This window comes from Metarhizium robertsii (assembly GCF_000187425.2).
Source record: "Metarhizium robertsii ARSEF 23 chromosome Unknown MAA_Scf_8, whole genome shotgun sequence".
NCBI lineage: Eukaryota > Fungi > Ascomycota > Sordariomycetes > Hypocreales > Clavicipitaceae > Metarhizium > Metarhizium robertsii.
In genome coordinates this window covers 1,337,053-1,356,824 of record NW_011942226.1, presented here as the reverse complement: position 1 = coordinate 1,356,824, position 19,772 = coordinate 1,337,053, and the positions used below count along the sequence as shown (strand labels likewise).

The following is a 19,772-nucleotide window of genomic DNA, read 5'->3' as shown; positions in this document are numbered from 1 at the left end:
TCAAGCGTGGCAAGTCATTACATAAAAAGCAATTGTGAAATATCTCGGCGCCATACATCCGCCATCTCAAACACCACAGCGCGACGTTCCGGCCACAAGAAAGAACACCCGAGTTTCAGGATGCATACCCGCACAGAATGTCTAGCGCCGCAGCAAATCACCTCATGGCAGCATGACCACTTTGATTTGTCCCCGTGCCGCGCCTCAATTTCACCCAAAACACTTGGGGAGCTACCGGGAATGCGCGTGGTCTCTGGAATGCAGCGCCGAAGGCTGGGAACATGACGTCCAACGACACAGCCAGCCGGCCACCACGAAAAAAAAACTTTTTTTCAAAGGGGGAAATTCCTCTCGTTGCAGTGTCTGAGTCAATTAGTGGAGTGGTGACGAATTGCCGCCAAAGTCTGGCCATCTGATACCACCTCTGCAGGTGGACTGAGACAAGTAGCAAAGAGCTCCTTATCGTCGTGCTACGTGGTAGCTCGTAAAAAGGTCAGGCAAGACATACGGAATGGCGAATGACCAGCCTGGATGTCACGGACGAGCCTGGGGGAGGTTGTTGAAAAGTCCAATATAAACCATTTCCCCCTGGTACTCCTTCTTTTTTGTTTGCGGCCGGTATCCATGACGTTGTTACAACACTATGGACCAACCAAAGGTCATCGACGACGAAAAGCAACCCTACGTTGCTCACGACATATTCGTCGCGAGTAATGGTACACCGTCGTTATCCTCATACTCGTCCCATACGTCGTCTCGCACTGCGTATGACGCTCACAGCCATCATGCCAACGAGCAACATGACTCGACTACGGGCCTGGATTTCGACTTTGACCCTCCTGATGGCGGATGGAGGGCTTGGTCTCAGGTCCTTGCCGCCAACCTCGCCAATGCTGTATCCTGGGGCTACGCTGCTACATTTGGAGTATACCAGCTGTATTATGTTGACACAATGGGCCTAGAGTCATCACAGGTATCTTGGATTGGTTCAGTCCAGGTATTTCTTGCATTTATTGTCTGCGGCCCATCCGGCCGCATTGCCGATGCTGGCTACGCTCACGAGATTATCATTGTGGGCTGCTTCTTCGTTGTGCTGGGCTCTTATATGACAAGCTTTTGTTACGAATATTGGCAAATCATGCTCGCCCAAGGGGTTTGCACGGGGATTGGTCTCGGCGTCATTTCTACGCCTGCCGTCGCCATCACCAGCTCGTACTTTAGCACACGCAGATCACTGGCGCTGTCCATGTCAGCCATGGGAACCTCCGCGGGGGGTGTTGTCTTCCCGGCGATAGTGCAGTACCTGATTCCTCAGGTAGGATTTAGCTGGGCTACTCGAGTCGGAGCTCTGGTTGCGCTTATACTTTGTATAGGAGCCTGCGTGCTTCTCAAGCCGTATATCCCCGGGCGGAAAACGGGCCCTTGGGTTGAGTGGGCGGCTTTCAAAGAGATCCCTTATGCATTATTTGCCGCTGCAGCGTTTTTGAACTTTTACGGCATGTACTTTGGACTTTTTTATGTGAGCATACCCGTTTCTTTATATGCTCGCAGGCTTCCGGAGGAAGTTGAACTAATGCGGACCAAAACAGATTAATAGCTTTGCGCGCAACGTCATTGGATTTTCGTCTGTCGAATCTGTAAGCTTGCTGCTGATTACAAATTCCATCGGCCTCCCGGTCCGACCGATTATAGGATACGTGGCAAATACGCATGTTGGACCTATCAATGTTTTCATTATAGCCACTGCGTTTGTAGGCGTTATGCTGTTTATTTGGACGACGATAACTACACGGGCGAGTATGTACGTGTTCAGTGTCTTTTATGGCCTGGCTGTTAGTGCCAATCAAAGCACCTATGTTCCATCACTGGCGAGTTTGACTCGGGATCCGCAAAAGATGGGGATCCGATTCGGCATGATCGAAACATTATGCGCTTTTTCTACCCTAGCCGGCCCTCCTACGGCGGGGGCAATCATTGATCGAACGGGCAGTTATGCCTTGGCTCAGATTTGGGGCGGATCAGTAATGCTGGCTGCTGCATTAACTCTGGCGGCGTCGCGAGTATCTATTACCGGTTGGAAGTGGAAAGTCTTGATATGACTGCGGAGGTCGAGGCCAGGGACGGGAAAGACAGGTGCAGAGAAGATTTTACACGAGTGTCTTTGCACCCAGGTCAACCGAATACGGGGATAGTAGGAAGATTATCCCAATTCTACTTGTAAGAACTACACTCTACACTTACACTTAAGTTTCCTTAATGTATTTTATATTATTATAGTTTATAAGTTATAGAGAATTACTCAAAATAGTGTTCTAATAGATCTGTCTTGTTGTAACTTTTAGATGGGCTTAAGCTATGTGGCTGTCACGTATAAAAATGCTCTAGGTGGCACACCGTTACACGAGGGCTACGATCAGGGGCCCTAGGGCAGAAGACTGTCACCGACTTCTTACATTTAAAGAGCTCTTTGATCCATTTAACCCTTGAGGAAAATCAAACACTGTTATTGGATGAATTGAGTTATTACTCCAAGCCCTCACTCAGACCTTTTTGCAATAAAGGTGACAAAGATAACCTGGAGGACCAGTTGCATGTTGCTATTGTTGCCCTTAATAATGGGGCCAATGCAGGAGATCTAAAATGTGAATGCGGATTAGGTCTCTTGCTTCGAATCATGCATTCAATTTCTGAACTCGGATAAGAGCTCTTTTTCGCGCCGTTATTATCCATTAGGGAACACTCGGCAAGAAAATTCGATTCAGAGTGGCGCTTTTTTCTCGCTGCTTATGATGATATTCAATATACAGTGCTTAGCACTATTCTCTATTGGAATCTTGTTAGACCACTTTGCGGGGGTCACATTATGAGAGCCAGAGGTAGTTAAATTTCATACAACGAAACGGGGACTGTGGAGTTGTCGAGGTTGTAGTTGAGTTGCGGGATTGGATGAAAGAAATGTCGATAGGAATGTCTTGTTCTGCCTCGGCTTTGAGTCGTCCGCATTCTGCGATTGCTTCTGAGTCTGCCCTAATAGCTTCCAGGTCACAGTGTAACAGGCCAAGTAGCCCAATATTACTTAGATCGTAAGCTACTCAAGGTGCGTAATATCATGGCGTCTTTGGAGGCCGCAATACAATAGCCCACATTTCCACATCTGAGAAACCTACGGGATCGTATGAACACCAGACGGGCCCAAGAGGGTCAATATCACCTATAATGGGGTTGAAACATCTTGCCTCCAAAGCTATGAGAAAAGAAACTTACACGCAGCTGGGCTTGATGTGCATAAGCTCTAAAATCTCCTGACATCAGTCCAGATCAGTTCGCTCATTCAAGGCAAGCAAAATACTATGTCAAGAGCACGCAAGAGTTATTTCCCAAGTTGCAATAAGAAATCAATCATACTTCTTCTGCCTAGCTGCCTCATATTGCCCCCGAGGGTTAGGCTGTGTTTGCAGTCGCGGAGGCGCTGGTCATGATGCACGCTGGAACGGCCCAAGCCAAGGATATTGACAATTGCAAGGCGGTTGGGTTTGGTGGCTTATCTAACAAATTATGACGGACCGAATTCAACCGAAGCCGGCATAGCTTAGTGGTAGAGCGTTGCACTTGTATCAAATATCTCCACGATATGCAAAGGTCGCTTGTTCGAGTCAGGCTGTTGGCATTCTTTTTTTACTTTTTTCTTCTCTTTTTTTCCCTCCCTTTTCCTCAAGACCCTGCGTCACGTTTTGCACAGTTCTCTTCTTTTCTTTTTAAGACGTAGCCGAGTCCCGAGCTGCCAAGTCTAATCTGCCATAACTGGTGTTCTCAGAGCATCGGGTGTGAATAAGTCTTAAACCGCGAGCACGTAATGTACTAATAAACCTGGCACGCCTTATCTTTTCGGATAAGTAATTCCAACAAACTCTTCTATTTTTTATCCCAGAAATAAATAGGGTCATGAGCATTACTGAAGCGGCCGCCATAACTCATCGACCAATTCTTATCGCAGCTCTCGGGGCACACTACATGTTTCCGCGTCTATAAAATGTTAACACCATTGTTACACCCGCAAAGAGCGACCAATATCAACCGTCATCCATTTTGAGGGTGTCGAAAGCGATGCTTTAGTGGTCCATGCTTTTACTTGGTATGGTTAAAAAGCTGTCGGTGATAATTTTCTCGGCGATGTGGAGAAGTCGAACTCTGGGTTGGGAAGAGATTCGGCTGGAATCCGAAGCAGCGGCAGATGTAAAATAAATATATCCCATAGTGTCTTTAATCAGTTTGCCCTTGATTCTTTCCCCCGAGGGCTACATCATCACAAGCTTATATCTTACACTTCAGACCCCAGCCCAAACGCAGACCGGTACTTCATTCCAAAATATACCAGACTTCCCACTACCGGAACCACCACCGCAGCCAACGTCATCATTGCATTCTGAATCCGGGGCTTCAACCAGTCACCGACCTTCCTCCTGAAGTTCTCCTGGACATTAGGACTGGGAAACGGCTGGTCGGGGATTGGGAGATCCAGGAACGCGCAGATTTGTTCCCAGCCGAGACCATCTTCGAGATGGGAAAACAGGAGCCGGTCGGCGGGGAGGACACTCTTCGCCATTTCGATGCTACAGTCCTGAGGTATGAATCTGGTGACAAAAAGGCAAGAAAGTAGGGCTGCCATGGGGAAACTCACTAAGAGATATAATTCCTCCGCATGGCCGCCTTGTTGTCCCTATCCCCAGGAACAGTGCCGTCAGCAATCGCGCCATAAATAACCTTATTCAAAGTGAGAAATTTGTGTAAATCCCTATTGAAATACTGCAACACATTCAGCGGAAACTGGTTTATCTTGGTGATAATCTCGCCGGCCGTCTTGTTCACAGAGGTCACCCATTTATCGGGGTCGCGGTCGGTCAAGATGAACTTGATGTTCGGGTCGTCGGCGTAGGCTTTGAGGAGCCCTGGACCCAGGAAATACGGAATTTCGACGAGGCACTGTAAAAACAAAGTCAGGTATGAAACTCACAGGAAAGTATCATGCAGCAAGAGGATGTAGCTTCATACATCATATTCAGCTAGCCACTTATCGAAGTCTGGTCTGCTGTACCGCTTAACGCCTGAGGAGGGGCTGTATTGCGCCCGGATAGCCTCGGCGAGAATCTCCATGTGCAGCACTCCGCCTTCGTAAAGACACTCTTTCATGTGGAATGTCTTGTAGCCCAGGACCGTCATGGCCTCATATACGCTCCGCGTTCCCGTTCTAACCCCCAAGTCAGCCTCACTCCTCTCCTGCTACTATTTGCCACTAGTGATAGTCATACCTGCTTGCTGTTGCCACAATGACCTTGACCTGAGCCTTGGTCTTTGGTTGATGCAGCTTATCAACTGTTCGCGACATGGCCAAGGCGAACAGTGGTGTTTATTCCCCGGCCACAAAAGGTTGCCAACGATTGTCATTATTGAATGATCAACATGGGGAGATCAGAAGTGGGATTATGCTGCAACTATCTCAAATAAGATCCGATGGCGAATATGACTAATGCTGAATTTATACGCGAAAGGGGCTACCTACACCGTTGCATTGCAGCAATGCATCGCACAATTCGGCTGCACATCTATTGTACAAACCGTGGCATAATGTTTTATACCGGCGGCTCGTCGGGGGAACCCGACCATGCGATGCTTTCAAATTTCATTGGATCAGGAGGCGCGTACGGGCGCGTGCTAGTAAGCTAACAGCTGAGACAGTGAAAAGAGGCGCTGACGATTTTGGGCCAAGGGCGCCACAACTGGTGCTTATTTACTCATCACATCGTACTCCGATAAGAGTTGGACTACGCCTGTGCAGTATAAGCCAAAAACAGTGGTTTCTGCTCACGATATCTTCATTGAGGTCGTCCACGATCTTTAGTGCGGAACCATTTCTCAAAAGCTTTTGGAGTGATTTGAAGCCTAGCAGAGATTGAGACCTTCTGCGGTAGATACAAGAAGGTCAAAAACAACATATATTCGAAGAAAATTGTAAAAATATTAAAACATATCCCATGTTGACAAGATGATAGTGTAGTATAGTAGTGCTACTGTTAGGGCAATATCATTTGACAACTTGGCCATGGACTGTAGTTGTATGTCAAATACGTTTGAAACCAGCTTCAATTGAAAGCCTATTTCGCTAAAACGGCCATGTGCCGTGCAGTTGCTCGGTGGGTGGAAAACACGGACATCAGTCACATCACTTCCAATGCACAGGGCGGGGTTTGGTCTAGAATTAGGAAGGACAAACAACAAAAGGCAATTGAATCGGTTCCTTTCTTTATTTGCGATAATCCAACAAATATCGACTCTACAGACGCAGCCCTCCGGGTTGCTGCAAAGGCGCCATCACGTGGAGTGGTGTCAACGTCGAAACCGATCGGTGTGGGGAAGTGGGACGACGTACGGAGTAATTGACTCTGTATTCATCTGTATTCATCCCGACACCATTAGTTTTCCTCAGTTGGACTAATTGCCCCAAGGCTTGAATTTCCCGAAGAGGCCCAAGATGCGCTCATCAATCATCGCGTCTCTGGCGCTGATGCCGTGGGCAACGTGCCACCAACAGCCATTGAAGGACGCGAAGCACCGTGTCCCAACCTCACACCACACAGCCACTGCCGCAGCACCCTCATATCGCCAGGAACTGCTCAGCCTACACAAGCAACTCATCTCAATTCCCTCCATCTCAGGAGACGAAAACGCCGTCGGCAACTTCCTCGTCGACTACCTCACTGCCCGCGGGTACCATGCCGACCTCCAGCCCGTCGCGGCCAGAGACGGCACGCCCCCAAACAAACAACGCTTCAACGTCCTTGCGTGGAAGGGCGAGAGAATCCCCTCGGCCAAGGTAGTTGTGTCCTCGCACATTGACGTCGTGCCCCCGCACATTCCATACTCCAGCTCCCCCGGCGAAATCACGCCCGAAACCATGATCAAGGGCCGCGGCTCCGTCGACGCCAAGGGCAGCGTGGCGTCCATGATTGTTGCGCTGGAGCAACTGCATGCTTCAAAAGAAATTGCCAACCAGGGAGACGTCATGCTCCTCTTTGTGGTGGGCGAAGAAGTGGCCGGCGACGGAATGGCCACGTTTAGCGACTCGCTGTCCAGGATGGAGGAGCCGCCCAAGTTCGACGCCGTCATCTTTGGTGAGCCCACCGAGAACAAGCTTGCGTGCGGCCACAAGGGCGGGCTGTTCTGCGACATCACCGCCCGTGGTGTGCCGGGTCATAGTGGGTATCCGTGGCTGGGCAAGTCGGCAAACGAGCTGATGGTGCGTGCCTTGGCCAAGATTCTGGATGCCGACCTGGGCAGCTCGGAGCTTTTTGGAAACACGACGTTTAACATTGGCCGGTTCGATGGCGGCGTGGCGGCCAATGTGATTCCTGAGAAGGCAGTGGTCAAGTTTGCCGGGAGGGTGGCCATTGGGCCCGAGGACAAGGGGCACGAGATTGTGACGAGCAAGATTCAGAGGATACTGGATGAGGTTGACGACGAGGCGTTTGACATGGACTGCACGCACGGCTACGGATCGGTCGAGTGCAACTGCGAAGTTGACGGTATGTTTCCCAAGAGGTATCTGCTCATGAGGGCATTTACTGACCCACCTCGTCGTACAGGATTCGAAAAGATTACAGTCAATTACGGCACGGATATTCCCAACCTGGCTGGTAATCACACGAGGTACTTGTACGGTCCTGGCAACATTCTCGTTGCTCATGGCGCGAGGGAAAACTTGACGGTTGCGGATTTGGAAGAAGCCGTTGAAGGGTATCAGAAACTAATTGTCCATGCGTTGAAGCAATAACGTCAGGGGATCACAGCAAGTGGCTGTGGAAGACAGACTCAATGCTATACGCGCTTATAATCTAATGCGGTGACACCCCCCCATGTCGTATCTCGTTTCAAAAAAAAAAAAAAAACACACTTTTACATATCCAACTCCCACATGTGCACTCAACTTCCCATTAACTCAATCCATCACTATCACACCCCAGCCACTTTTGCCCACCGTTCTGGCATTATCTTGCTAAAGTCGAATTTGCCATCGGGTCCCTTCTCGACTGCGCCCTTTTCAGTCACCACGGCATCAATAAACTCAGCTGGGGTAACATCAAACGCGGGGTTCCACACCTCGATTCTCTGATCGGCCGTGGCAACTCTGACCTTTGTGCTCTCATCCACCCTGCCATCAGCCTTGATGACAGCACCAGTCAGCTGGGTCAGCTCCTCCCGCTTGCGCTCCTCAATCTTGATGCCGTTTCCCGTTTCCGTCTCCAGATCGATGCTGGTAGTCGGCGCCGCAACCAAAAACTTGATGCCGTGGTGCTTCGCGAGCACGGCCAGTTGGTACGTCCCAATCTTGTTGGCGGTGTCGCCGTTGCGACCAACTCGGTCGGCGCCGACAATGACAGCCACAATGTTCTTCTCAGCCTTCTTGGTGCGAAATAGGGATGCGGCCATGGAATCGGTAATCAGGGTGCTGGGGATGCCTTCATAGACCAGCTCAAAGGCAGTGAGGCGACTGCCTTGATTGTATGGCCTGGTCTCAGTACAGAACGCATGTCGTAGTTGCCCATTTGCCTGCAGGGTTCGAATAATGCCAAGCGCCGTTCCGTGGCCGGATGTTGCCAACGAGCCGGTGTTGCAATGTGTGAGAACGGAAACGGTGTTATCTGATGTCGCGCCAACTTGCGCCTTTAGCCACTCAGCGCCGTAATCCCCGATAGCAAGGTTTGTCTTAAGGTCCTTTTCAAAGATGTTCTCGGCTTCTTCGATAAATCCCTGGATAATAGACGCCTTGGTTTCACCAGATGTGCGTATCCGCGCCTTGAGCTGGTTAATGGCGTTGGTGAGATCGACGGCGGTGGGACGACTCTGCTTCAGATAGTCAAGGGCTTCGTCAATGTGGGCAATGACTTGCTGAGGCGAATCAGCAGCTACGGGACCATTGAATAGCTCAACGGCAAGCCCAAGACTGGCGACGATGGCAATGGCAGGGGCGCCACGGGTTCGCATCGAGGCAATGCTGTCGAAGGCTTCCTGGCGGGTTGAGACTTGGTCATAATGGAATTCGTGCGGGAGGCGGAGCTGGTCAAGGACCTCGAGCTTGCCGCGAGAATAGCGGACAGCTTGAAGGGTGGACATGGCGAATTTTTGAAGCACCTTGATTACAATGGCGAAGAGGAAGTGAAAGCTGCTCGCCAGATGTTTTGTTGCCCCTCCACATCTCCAGATCTTTCCAGGTTGAACAATTCTGCCGCCACCCCGCCATGGCGTCAGCGCGTACCGACCAGACACCAGACAGCTTGACATCTGGAGGTCCCAGCCTGATTTATTGGTGCGCAACGGTCGACCAATGGTGGTGCTTCAGTGGTGCACCGTGCTGCTCTATGGCACCATGGGCTCTCACCGCCCGGCCGTTTACTTGACCAGACATGGACTGCACCACGTGTGATACAAGAGCTGCCAGGGACCTGCATGTGGTACCAAAAAGCCACACTGTCTCGAGTATTCCGAATGTCGACTCTTGTGCACCGGCGCATGCAGCCTCGCCCTTAGACATCGCCTTCACATGATAAGATGCCAATGGCAGAATCGACGCGTTGGCCATGGAACAGCAGTCATCGACGTCAAAAGTGACAGGTAAGCCATGCTCCTTGCTTCCTGCTTCCTGCTTCTTGCACCCAGTCCGCCTTGGCGTACGTGCTGACCTTTCTCAGTCGAGTACTTCGATCCTCACCATGTCTACAAGCTTCTTGCGCCTGGCCTAGTCCCTCGATTGCCATTGCACAACCTCCACTGGCAGTCGCATGCCGGACCTCTCCGATCCATCGACACCCTACATGTTGATTTGGTGCCAGGCGATGCCTCGCAGCCACCCGAACCCGCGGCTCCCAAGTCAAGGCGGTCTACGAATGCCTCGCGTGACGATGGCTTCCAAACACAGCAAGTAGGCGGAGAGGCCAGCTCGACGGACACGGTTGACGAGCGGGCTGCGACGACCAAGACCTCATCAGGCCAGCGGCGCCATCAGATCCCCGGCCTGCGCAGCACCCCCTATCTCAAAGTGCTCCTGGTACGGTGCGACGACAACGATTCATACAAGTCCACGGTGAGAGCAGAGGTTCGCGAGTGGATCAAGGAGCACACGCCGCCGTCGAGTTCGTCCAAAAAAGCCAGCAATCAGGAGAAGCACGATGCCTTTGAGTGGCTCATATTGCATGTCGTCATCCCCAATACTGTGGCTGCCACTCAACCCCGAAACACTGGAAGCAAGGGTGAAGGGGGTTCAGCGGAAAAGGCATCAACTACTTCACGATGGAGACCAGGGTCAACGCCATTGATGGAGAAGTTTCGATCAGATTTCAACTCGTCTAGTAAAGGCGCACCAGACCGTGTTGCCCAGATTCGCATCGGCATCAACGATGTGCCGTACGACCTACTGCCAAGGGTAGTTCCTGCTGTGCCGTCTGGATACTCGGAGACAGAGCAAGATGCAGAGAATGCATGGAACGAGCTGATGAGCAAATTCAAGAGCTTAATTCTGAGCTCTTTTGATATGCGAGTAACACAATATGAGGAGGATATTAAAGAAAAGGACGGTCAAAGAAGTCTACCCGGCTGGAACTTTTGTACCTTTTTCATCCTGAAGGAGGGTTTGGCACGCGGGTTCGAGAATGTTGGTCTTGTCGAGGATGCCCTCGTCGGATACGACGAGCTGAGCGTTGGGCTTGATTCAGTCATTCAAGAACAAGTCGAGAGCGGAGCGCCGGAGAAGCACGGCGGCGCCATGTTAACATATACGGAAGAGCTGCAAAGGATGGCCAGGCAAGTCTTAACGGAGCTATCAGGGGACGCCGGTGATGAGGTAGCCGTGGACTTGCAAAGGCAGGAAACGGCCTCAACCGACGCCGACGATATCCCCATCAGCTCATCGAATAAGGCCTACCGCGACATGATTCTTGCCAACAAAGTGTCAGTTTTTGATTTCAGATGTTACATCTTCTCAAGGCAAATATCACTACTCCTTCGTTTGGGTAATGCATTTGCAACACGGGAAGAATTGCTGGCCAAGTTGATGGATCAGCGCAATTCAATTCTCCATGGCGTGGCGCCGCTCCTACCGCCCATGAATAATGACGATGGACCTGAAAATTTGGGCATGCTCTCTGAGGTATGCCGACGGACTTTGGAGTTTATTCCAGTAATATCCCAAGTGATGCGCCAAGATATCACCGCCTCTTTGTTAAATGATGCCAATTCCAATACTGCAGAAAATGCACAAGTGACGACCTTGGATCCAATGTTGCTGGAGACGATGGACAACATGGTTGCATCGTTTGCATTTACCATTGCCCAGCAGATTCTCGTCCAAACGTCGACCAAAGCGCTGCCTATCCCACTGCCGACCTTGGTCATGGAAGACGGAGCCGAGCCAAAGTCATCAATCCCAGAACCGAAGACTATGCTACATCCAGCGAGATCCTCGTCATTGCAAGCGCAGCCGTCATCTCGGCCACCTTCTAACCCCAACTTTCCCGGTCCTGGCAGGAAACCGAGTCTCGCAGAACCTGAGTCACAGACGTCGTCGTTCCTCAAAGTTGGGCTTGAAGAATTGGCTGCTCGTCGTGCGGAGCTGTACATGCTATCCAGGAGAATATTAGAAGGCCTGGGCAAAAAGCGCGGCTGGTCCAACGGCTGGGATGAAGCACCATTGGTTGGTGAACCTGGGCTTGACGGCATGGAAGAAATCAGTCTCGATGATGGTGGTGCTGGTGGTGGATGTGGCCGTGGTTCGAGCATTGGAGGCAAATCTAGCACAGAATCTACTGCACCTTCAATCGCTGGTATTGACAGTCAAATCCTGCGGACGGCCACCGATAACACAGTCGACTTTTATCGTCTATACGAAATTCTCACTGGCAAAGCTAGCCACCACTTTGCCGTTGCCAATCATGTTCATTCCGTCACGACTTGCAAAGCTGATCTGGCCATGCTCAAATTTCACACGAAAGAATACAAGGCTGCCACAAAACACTTCGAAGAGGCCACTCCATTCTTTGCAGAAAATGGCTGGTCACTCTTGGAGCTATCTCTGCTAGTCATGTACTGCCAGTGTCTAAGCGAGCTCGGGTCCAACGATCACTATGTCAATGTTGCGATGACGCTTCTCATCAAGTCGTGTGCCGCTGAAAGAGAACGACGGGAGCGGAAGGCTGCCGTAGTAGCGCTGCCAAAGACCCCCATTCTCGATAGCTCGCCTACCAAGCAGGTCGCGGCCAAACTATTTGCACTGACTTCAAATCTCTCCTCAGAGGTCAAGGTGCCCCTATCAAAATTCTTCATGGACGTTGAGTTGGAAGGAACACCCGTATACCACGACCGCAAAGATGGGTTCTCGTTAAAGATTCAACTCAGGAGTCTGCTGCCAGAGAAGCTGACGCTGGATTCCGCGAAGTTGAGAATAACATGTACAGATGGAGGACCACGCAGAGACATCAACTTGGAAGTCGACGAGGAAATTGTTCTCTCTCCAGGCAAGAATTCAATCTCTGTAGCGTGCAATGTATGTCAAAGCTGTCGATTTTTGGGTCTGATTCTATTACTAACTGCTGCTCAGTCCGTCATTCCCGGAAGCTATCGTGTAAGCCGGCTGGCTTTGGTATCCAGCAAACTATTTCTCCACCACGAACAAGATGTCAACTCTTTGCCTCCCCGTACGAGCAGCATCTTCCAAGATCCCGATGTGACCTTGTTTCAACGCCCCAATGCGCTTGACGTGCAGTTGACGGCCAGCAGACACATAAGCCTTGGCAAGAACAACGCGCTTGATCTCATCATTCGTTCTGGGTGGAACACCTTGAAGAGCTGTGAAGTCAAAATCCGACCAACAACCGGTGGTCTCCGTCTGTTGACCACAGAAGCAAAACTTGTCGACGAATCCATCCAATTTGCGAAACGCCCAGAATCGGGGGCGCTTTTCTTCGGTCCGATGGAGGAGGCGGCATCCATTACTGTGCGCTTCCCTTACTCCATTGAGCAGGATCTGGGCGACGTTTCAGTCAAGGTAGAGGTTACATATGTAACAACAAGTGACGAATCATTCCAGCTCGCAAAGTCGATCATGATTCCGGTCTCGCTAGCAGTTGGGGTGAATGTACAAGACGTGTTCAAACATAATGCGCTGTTCTCGCGGTTCAACGTGGACACTGCGTCCTCCAGCCCACTGCGACTATTCAAGAGCGAGCTTGTGGAGTCGGAGCTGTTCGAATCCTCGTTTGGCATCCCGCCAGCCAATACAGTCATGGTTTTCCCAAAACAGCATGCTACATTACTCTATAAAGTAAAGAGGAAGGAGGGGGCAAAGGTGGCTGCACGAAGCGGCAGGATAATGCATCTCAAGTTATACTACAGCGTGCTGCAGACGGAGATAGAGGAGCGCATAAAAGAGTCGATTCTAGAAGGACTCAAAGACACGCCGCTGGAGCTGTATTCCAAGGTGACAGCGGCGCGCGTACTGGAGGAAACAAGGAACGGGCTAGAGGCCCACGATCTAGAACGAGCAGCACTGGTGGGCGAAGTCACAACATCGTATCTAGAGAAGGCCCGGTGGGCACATCACTTGCGTGGCCTTGGATGTGTGCCCGGCACAAGGGACGATGCGACGACAAAATTGGCCGAGTTTCTCGACGATTGGCAGAGGAAGCACCCTCGCATGACCCTCCCGACGGGCACACCAGACGAACCATGGTCCATTGTCATACCCGTCGAGGTCCCGTCCCTCTCCGTTGTCCACACAGCCGACATTCGCATCGAGCAATCTCTCCTAGACCACCTTGAGGGACCCTCAGCGGGCGCTCCAGCAGCCTCGGTGAACCAAGTCCTTCCGGCGACGCTCCACCTCAAATGGACACGCATATGGGACACTGACGCGCTGGCTCGGGAGGACGAAGAGTTCAGCTACGAGGTCACGGCGCCCAGCGACGCCTGGCTCATTGGCGGTCGTCGAAGGGGACACTTTGTCATCCCCGGGGGCAAAGCGCCCAGCACCATGTCGTCAACTGCAGAGACGGAGGCCGAAATCCCGCTGGTGCTGATCCCCCAGAGGGAAGGCTATCTGCCGTACCCAACGGTGGAAATTAGGGATGTGCCGCCGGCGGAGGGACACAGAGGAGCAGCGAGCACAACTGCGCCGTGCGAGGTGGACTGGAGGAATCTGGGCGAGACAGTGAGGGTGATTAGCGAGAGGAGGAGCGTGACAGTGAGCTTGGATGCCAGTGGGCCGGGGGGAGGGCCGTTGGTATGTGAAAGCGAGGGCATGAACAGGCAGAAGGGCAGGATAGTGGCATGAGGCAGACGGTAGACAAGAGAGTGTGCGATTCTACTTTTGATGCCTCTTTTGAGAATGTGTGTGCGTGCGTGCGTGCGTGTGCGTGTCTGTATCGAACCATTTCATTTCGTCAACGCTACACCGTTATGTGATGTTTCCCTCCCCTCACCCTGGACGTCTCGTGCCATTTATCAATCAATCAATCCACCAACCCATCCAGCCAACATGGAAGCTGCCCACGCAGCCCAGTGAAGGACGCCACGGCCGCAGAAATAATGGAAGAAGCACCAGCGCAGCACCCATCAGCGCCCCCAGGTCACCATCCCATCATGCACGTCACACACCCGAAGCCTCGACGCCGCCTCGCACTCGCCGCCTCACCCCTGACGTCATGCCCACCACCCACCCACCAGCCGCCTGTCCTGCACCGGCCCGCGCCACATGACGCCGTGCCATCCCGACCAATCACCTCGGAGCGCTTTCCTGCGCGCCAGCCAAAACGGGAACCGGTCAGCCTGCGCGAGACGGGTCACGTTGGACGGGCGCTTCAACGTCTTGTTTCAGCCAGCGGGAGAAAAGTGTGTTTTGCATATCTTGGGACGAATGTTTCCCCGAGGGTTGCTAGGCATGTTTGTTGTCCAGCCACACCTGCTAGACTGTTGCAGATATACAAGTCCACGGGCTTTAGGGGGCAGGGGCAGGACTGATGATGGATATCATGGCTCGGGAGACTGAAGAGCGTGCTGCGTTCTTGACACTTTGACTAGCTTGCTGCATGGTGGAGGAAAATGGTCTGTCAAGACGAATGTCGTCTGCATGATTGGGAGAGTCCCAGGTATTACGACTAGACCTCGTTCTGATGAGCAATGTTTGCGCTCTTGTTCCTGCTGTATGTAGCTCACGTTCCCCTTGCGAATGATTATGAGAGCGGGCAATATTATTCTCACCTTCTTAATGACGAGCAAGTTACGAAAGAGCGCCTTGGTAATTCATTCGGCATATGTAAGCGCCCTTTTATGATTTACGTGCTTATTTACGAGAGAAACGTGTACTTTCTAGCGTTTTGACGTAGCTAGTACTAATCTTGTAATAGGCACTAGGCTCTTCCCGTCTCTAGGCTTGACACCACTTGTCCTTGGAGATAGTGGCTGGTTTTCTGTACTCGATAATTGTCCGGGCAAGTAACCATTCTACCAGACATGTCTTTCTCTATAAACAGATGGTTTGCAGGGTATGCTGCCTAAAACACGGGCAGAATTATTGTTTGCCGTGGCGATGCTTCCGCATCCACCCTAGTTGACTGACGGTGTATTATTTTGAAATGTATTCGTGCTGTTGGATAATACAAACGAACAATAAAAAAGTTCAGAAACATACACCCCATCCATGACCCATTCATGATACAAACACACACACTTTTATACTTGAATAAAATAAAAAAGAGTGGAGCTACCAGACGGCCATTTGAAAAAAAAAAAAAAAAAACCAAAAACAAAGAAAGCCGCCAGGCCCCGATAAAAAGGGGCCGCCAGGACCCTGCAGACCGCCACTGACGATCCGGCTTCGCTCTGCGCGACAGGGGTCAGGGCTGCCACCAGGGCGTCACATGGCCTCATTCCCCGCCAGCCGGCCTGTAAATAGCACCGTCGACAAGTTTTAACAACCAGTTGTCATGAAGGGCGAAAAAAAAAAAAAGGATTGAATCCGTACGGTATGGAGCACGTCGTTTTCGTTTGCCCAAGTGCCTCCCCCGTCGTACCAGATCATCTGCCTCGGGGCTCGCCTACGCCGCTATACCCAAGGGCCCTCAACACCCGGCATTCCTGGCGTCTAGCATGTCAAGTATGTATCGACGTATTTATGTATGCCAGGCAAGGCCCATCCCGGCCAGGTTTTCTGTCTCCGGATCCGCGGGAATCGACGTGAGCTCGCCCCGAGCCCGACACGACAGAAAACTTGGCCCAATCCTGTGCCCAAGGCCTTGGCACCGGCGGGCTTTTATTTTTATGTAGTCCCAATGTTCCACCAGACCCCCCCCCCCCCGTCCTTCTCCCCCCCCCCCCCCCCCCCGTCCTTCTCGTGGCATCGACATTTGTAAGCGCCACCACCGCCGGCAAGGCAAGCGCCGCAGTCGCTGTGCAACACGCAATGCGACATGGACTCTGCAGCTCACAAGATGGCCCAATGCGTGGCCCAGAGACGGGGCCAAAAAAAAAAAAAAAAACGCTTGTGCCACCACCACGCCGACGCCGCACGAGATGTCGACGGTCTGACGGAAAAGGGGGAGGGTGGTCGGTCCCGTGGGAAGGGGAGAAGAAGGAGGCGGGGAACCTCTTTTGCCATGACAGAATCCCATTCATGCCGGCCCTCGCCATCGGACATGGACCAATGTGCGCATTCCATGTAGTCCATGGCAATGGCAATGGCACGGGGGGCCACGATGCTACTACAAAGAGACGTGGGCGTGAGCCCAACGCTGGAATTGGGCAAACCGCTGCCAATTTGCCGCTGCCGGCGAATACAGTGCCATCAACCGAATTGATGCTGGCCTCGTCAAGCGACGTCATGTCGCCAGGCCCGTCTTCGGCGCCGTGCAGAGCACAACCCAGATTGACGTGGACGTCGTCTCCCGGAATTGGCGCCAGTCTTTCTTTATCCACCTGGTGACCACCTTTTTGTCCCCTTTGTCCCTGTGTCTTGTTGTCAAATGAAGCTGCCGGCCGCTGCATGCAGACGCAGCTCCCTACAGATAGATGCAAGCCAGAGTCAAACCCAACGACGTCTTTTGAGTCCTCCTCGGCGTTTGCCCCGGTCTATTACCTCCTCCGTCCTCATGTCAACCGACACATGTATGTATGTACATGACTTGACTCCACAGACGTCACGCCATTCACAATAAGCCATGTCAAATCACTGTGCTCTTCTATTGCTCTTGTCCCGGTAAAGTAATGATATTCACTTCGCAGTAGTTGGACGAGCCCGCTGCTGTCCATGCCGAGCACCAATTTCATCGCCCCCTGCGGAAACATGGCGCCCTACTATTTTCCTCTTTTCATTTTCCCTCATGCCGCCGCTCCTCGTGAACCTGCCCACGCCGCCCGCAATCTAACGTTGCTTGATGCAGAAATCAAAAAGTGGCCCGAAGCGTCCCATAACTCGCTTCCCGTAAACGCCTAACAATATGCTTTTTCCATACGACTCCCCCTTTGCGTACCGTGTCCCCCGGACAAATAATTTGGTGACTGTTCAAGCGGGGACTAACAATGATAAAATGCTGCCAAAGGATAAAAACGAGGCGCTCGATTCGCCGCTTCAGTATGGTATCTGTTAACAACACTGGCAGCACTACGACAGTAGTGACGACCTCTCCTGGCCCCGTCCGCAACGACATGCATTCAAGGGGCCCTTGAAGGGCGGTGAATGCCAACATCTTTTTTTCTGGTGCTGTGTTCCGCCAGGTCGTAGCTAGTGTACAATGAAACAAGGTGATTGGTATCAAATGTGTCTGCGAGGGGTCACCTCATCAGGTTGGGACCGTGGCCAGCATACCCCACGCGACATGCAAATAATGAAAAACAAATAGGTGTGCCCGTTGGCTTGGGTATCATGCCCATGGTGGGTCGGTGTTGAAGCCATGTATGATGGAGATGATGAACCACTGATTTTCAGTGGTTTCGTGACTCGTTGTGACTGTTTTGGGGAAAATAATGCCCTGTTGGATGCCACAGGGGAAAATATGAGTTGGTCATGTAAGGTGTTGTGCGCGGCGAATACGCAAAGAATGTCCATCGGGATTGACTCGTGATTCGATGGAATGCGCTATTAATCCGGTTGCTTCTTCCAAAGGCTCGTGTCAAGTTTCTCACAGCCTTCACCGCAGCACGTCTTCTGAAGCATGCCGATACTCATTTCTTTCCCCGGCTTCCGGATGAGGTAATCTTAGTGGTGCTCATTAGATCGCCGATGTACTTTTGAAGGAACTTGTTGTTGTTATCCAACTTGTCGTGCTCTTCACGCACTGCCTCGATACGATTGAATATGGTGATGAGGGACTCTTGCAAGGCTTTGGCATGTCTGGTATTGGAATTAGCTTATACATTCGATTTTGATTTTTTTTTCTTCACGTAATGGGGGACACGGCATCCCATGAGAAGCTCGAGTGTAGATTTGCTACCCTCCCACATCCAGAATCTCACCTTCGCATTTCTTCTCGGGCTTCTTTACCCAGTCTGTCAATGTCTTCGCTGGTTCGTCGAGGACTCATGGCTCTGACATCGTCGGGGCCGAATTGAGGGTCGACGGGACCAACTTCGGAACTGTCGCGTGGAACGACGAGGGGACCACTGCTTTTTCGGCTTGGCATTCGTGGGCGAGTGGGCACAGGCTGGTGAATCACAGGCTGACTGGTGTCGGGTTCATTGTTTTCAGAAGTGGATGTCGACACCGAAGAGTCGGATCGCTCGATCGGGTGTGTGTGGCCATCGTAGCCATTGGATTGTGAGTCGGGATCGGTTGACATGGCCATCGAGCAGACTATGGCCGTTGCGCAACAAGTTCGTGATCGAGGTCGGTTCTCTCTGTAGGCGCCCGCCGGAGGGATCGTCAGAAGAAGAAAAAAATATCCTGCACAGTGGCCTTGGTGTGGTAGCCGGTGCGTATTGCCCACAGCCTGAATCTGAACGTGTGTTGCGAGACGGTGGCAAGTGATGTCGAGCCCGTCAGAATTAGAGGCACTCGCACCAAGAAAGGTTGGGAGAAAAAAATGAAGAGAAAAAGTCAAGGCCGCCAATGGTAGAGAGAAGAAGTTTTACAGAGCCGTTGGAACCATCCAAGGCGTGTGTTGTCGAACACGGCCACTGCGCCTTGGGAGTTGAATGTGGAAGGCGGCAGGCGGGCAGAAGGCTGTGGTGGTGGTTGAAAAAGAAGGAGGGTCGAAAAGTTGCGATTCGGGGCAATGGCAGAGAGGAGGGAGGAGGGTGGATAAAAGGACAATTGGGCACAGGTGCACCGTTGACCTGCCAGGCACTTGGAACAGTTGAGCTCCGGGTGGTTGCCGGCCGGCTCTAGGCGACCACAGCCAGCATTTGACCCCATAAGTCGAGGTACTGGGGCTGGTCAGTGCCGGATTGATGTCCATGTCTGGCCTGGTACCACCAGCACCAGGACGTCAAGCATCGAAGCGGGCCCGCGGCAGCTCCATACAGTGGATGGCAGACAGTGGACGGTGGCGCTGGGGCGACCCGTTGGCCTGACGGTACAAGTCAGGGGGTGGGCCGGATCCTCGAGGCGAGCGTTACGGAGTACGAGATGTCCGGTGCAAAGACACCAAGATTGATGAGTCGACACTCGTTGACTTCTTCTCTCTCTGGGGCATGCATGCACGGCTCGACAAGTCAAGACTGAATACTACTACAGTACTCCG

The 19,772-nt window shown here is 51.9% G+C and overlaps 6 protein-coding genes across 6 annotated transcripts; 3 read left to right on the top strand and 3 right to left on the bottom strand.

Annotated features, from left to right (window-relative positions):
• Positions 1-643: 643 nt before the first annotated feature.
• MAA_01192 (major facilitator superfamily transporter) lies at positions 644-2,099 on the top strand (the record flags this gene model as incomplete). Its single annotated transcript, XM_007819190.2, has 2 exons — positions 644-1,519; positions 1,590-2,099. 2 exons carry the CDS (start codon positions 644-646, stop codon positions 2,097-2,099), a joined length of 1,386 nt encoding a protein of 461 aa, XP_007817381.2.
• A 2,219-nt stretch (positions 2,100-4,318) lies between these two features.
• Positions 4,319-5,383, bottom strand: MAA_01191 (uncharacterized protein; the record flags this gene model as incomplete). Its single annotated transcript, XM_007819189.2, has 4 exons — positions 4,319-4,610; positions 4,679-4,980; positions 5,050-5,245; positions 5,307-5,383. The coding sequence occupies 4 exons, from the start codon at positions 5,381-5,383 to the stop codon at positions 4,319-4,321; spliced, it is 867 nt and encodes a 288-aa protein (XP_007817380.2).
• A 1,143-nt stretch (positions 5,384-6,526) lies between these two features.
• Positions 6,527-7,825, top strand: MAA_01190 (acetylornithine deacetylase; the record flags this gene model as incomplete). The annotated part of the gene is made up of 1 exon (XM_007819188.1): positions 6,527-7,825. The coding sequence occupies one exon, from the start codon at positions 6,527-6,529 to the stop codon at positions 7,823-7,825; it is 1,299 nt and encodes a 432-aa protein (XP_007817379.1).
• Positions 7,826-8,004: 179 nt separating this feature from the next.
• MAA_01189 (methylthioribose-1-phosphate isomerase) lies at positions 8,005-9,165 on the bottom strand (the record flags this gene model as incomplete). Its single annotated transcript, XM_007819187.1, has 1 exon — positions 8,005-9,165. The coding sequence occupies one exon, from the start codon at positions 9,163-9,165 to the stop codon at positions 8,005-8,007; it is 1,161 nt and encodes a 386-aa protein (XP_007817378.1).
• A 464-nt stretch (positions 9,166-9,629) lies between these two features.
• Positions 9,630-14,371, top strand: MAA_01188 (cis-Golgi transport protein particle complex subunit; the record flags this gene model as incomplete). The annotated part of the gene is made up of 3 exons (XM_007819186.1): positions 9,630-9,663; positions 9,741-12,586; positions 12,641-14,371. The coding sequence occupies 3 exons, from the start codon at positions 9,630-9,632 to the stop codon at positions 14,369-14,371; spliced, it is 4,611 nt and encodes a 1,536-aa protein (XP_007817377.1).
• Positions 14,372-18,255: 3,884 nt separating this feature from the next.
• On the bottom strand, positions 18,256-18,869 carry MAA_01187 (uncharacterized protein; the record flags this gene model as incomplete). The annotated part of the gene is made up of 2 exons (XM_007819185.1): positions 18,256-18,424; positions 18,547-18,869. The coding sequence occupies 2 exons, from the start codon at positions 18,867-18,869 to the stop codon at positions 18,256-18,258; spliced, it is 492 nt and encodes a 163-aa protein (XP_007817376.1).
• Positions 18,870-19,772: the final 903 nt, after the last annotated feature.